Genomic DNA, 1,749 nt, shown 5'->3' with positions numbered 1-1,749 from the left:
TTTAGAATTTTGGCATTTCAAAAATTGGCTTAATTAACTTGAAAAATTGAAGTTGGAATCAGCTTAAACTTTCTACGTAGTATAAAGACATCAATATGTACCAGAAAATGTAATAAAAGTTTAGATTAACTTTGGAGCCATTTTTGGAAAAAACCATGGACTATATATAGCCATAGGTATTTTTTTTCAATGGCACTAACTCAAAAAATTTTTTAGCTCAAACTTTCTACACAAGTACATATTGAATCAGGTAATGTTCATTGAACATTATCTGTCAGTGCTGAATAAAGTTGCAATTTAAGTACAAACTGTACAGTAATAGACTGCACTGCCTAAGACTGGATGAGTTATACAATAATCTAGAAATAGATCTAAAAATAAAAAATTAAATTAAAAAAATTAAAATTAAATTTTACCACCCAGTCATTGTGTCTGTGGGTGTGGCTACCACTGTCCACTAATAGTATTGAAATGGCTAGGAGAAGAAGAATAGGAGCATTGTCCTTAGGTGAGTGAAGTAACTGTCAATAATGATATACTACTACCACTTGTTATACTATAGAGAAGGAGAGACTAGCTGAGATACACGAGGAGCTACTGATCACTGGGTTTACTGAAGGGAAGTGGTTTGAGTTTGGACTGAAACTGGGTCTGAGTCTACAGACACTGAAAACTATTGAAGCAGACTATGGAAGAGCTGGGGCTAGTCGTTGCTTGATGGAATGTCTAGAGAAATGGCTCTCTAGAGCAGATAATGTAACTGGACCATTGTCTTGGATCACACTGGCTAATGGACTACGTAGAATTGGAGAAGTATCATCAGCTGAAAGAATTAGTAAATGTAAGTGATGTATATAATAATGATAATAATAATTAATAATAATAATAATAAGTATATTTGTACATGTACGTTAGGTAGTGAATCTAGTGATGAGATGGTATCAAATTAAAATACAAAAATGAATAATTCTTTTTAGAGCCCAACAATAATTTGTTACTATACAATAGTGTATTAGTGTACTAAAATGAAGCTACTACTACTAATAATGACATCCTTCCTTATTGACACAGTGTCTGATCCAGCTAGTGAGTTATTCCAGCGTTACAGTGTTAGACTGTCTTTAGTGTCCATCAGTGAGGAGTCAGTTGATCTGTTATGTACAGAGAGACTGATATCAAATGAGACCAGGACTAGAGTGGAGAGTGTTGGGGGTTTCCTATTAGGAGACACACTGAGAGAAATACGGACTTCAATAACTGAAGATCATAACAAATTGAGAGCATTAAGAGACATCTTACTGAAATCAGATGAAGCAAAGACTATAGGACAAGACATATTAAAAGAATGTGGTAAGATGATAGTGTAAATCACAATGCACTATACAGGATTGTATTGTAGATACTTTCTTATCTGATACTGTCACTGATCCAAGTGAAACTGACTTGTCTATTGCACCAATATCATCAGGTAAGATACTATTATTAATAATACATTATTATTATGACCACTGATAGTTGAAGAGGTCTTTGTTAGTGAAGTCTACAATTGTCGTTTTGATGAAGTCCGTGTTAAGTTTGGTGACCTACGTCATGAGATAATACAACTAGTAGTGGAGAATGTATCTTCAGCTGATGATATTAAACAGTATCTCTCACGTTGCTTTCCTGAAGTGAAAAAAGAGTTGTCCTCCGTCAGTTCAGTGGAAGAAGTCATGAATATTGTTGAAACTAGATGTAATATTATCAATA

The 1,749-nt window shown here is 33.8% G+C and overlaps 1 protein-coding gene across 1 annotated transcript in view; it reads left to right on the top strand.

The window, feature by feature from the left end:
* Positions 1 to 471: 471 nt before the first annotated feature.
* Positions 472 to 1,749, top strand: part of LOC100638444 (uncharacterized) — a 3,542-nt gene continuing 2,264 nt past the window's right edge. The window contains exons 1-5 of the mRNA XM_020005408.1: positions 472 to 508; positions 563 to 841; positions 1,072 to 1,350; positions 1,400 to 1,468; positions 1,516 to 1,709. Of these exons, the coding sequence (XP_019860967.1) occupies positions 472 to 508; positions 563 to 841; positions 1,072 to 1,350; positions 1,400 to 1,468; positions 1,516 to 1,709 (858 nt within the window). The remainder of the gene's footprint in view (positions 509 to 562; positions 842 to 1,071; positions 1,351 to 1,399; positions 1,469 to 1,515; positions 1,710 to 1,749) is intronic.

This window comes from Amphimedon queenslandica, unplaced genomic scaffold (assembly GCF_000090795.2).
Source record: "Amphimedon queenslandica unplaced genomic scaffold, v1.1 AMPQUscaffold_11453, whole genome shotgun sequence".
NCBI classification, from domain to species: Eukaryota; Metazoa; Porifera; class Demospongiae; order Haplosclerida; family Niphatidae; genus Amphimedon; species Amphimedon queenslandica.
Note: the sequence above shows the minus strand (reverse complement) of the source record. Positions and strands in the feature narration are given on the sequence as shown.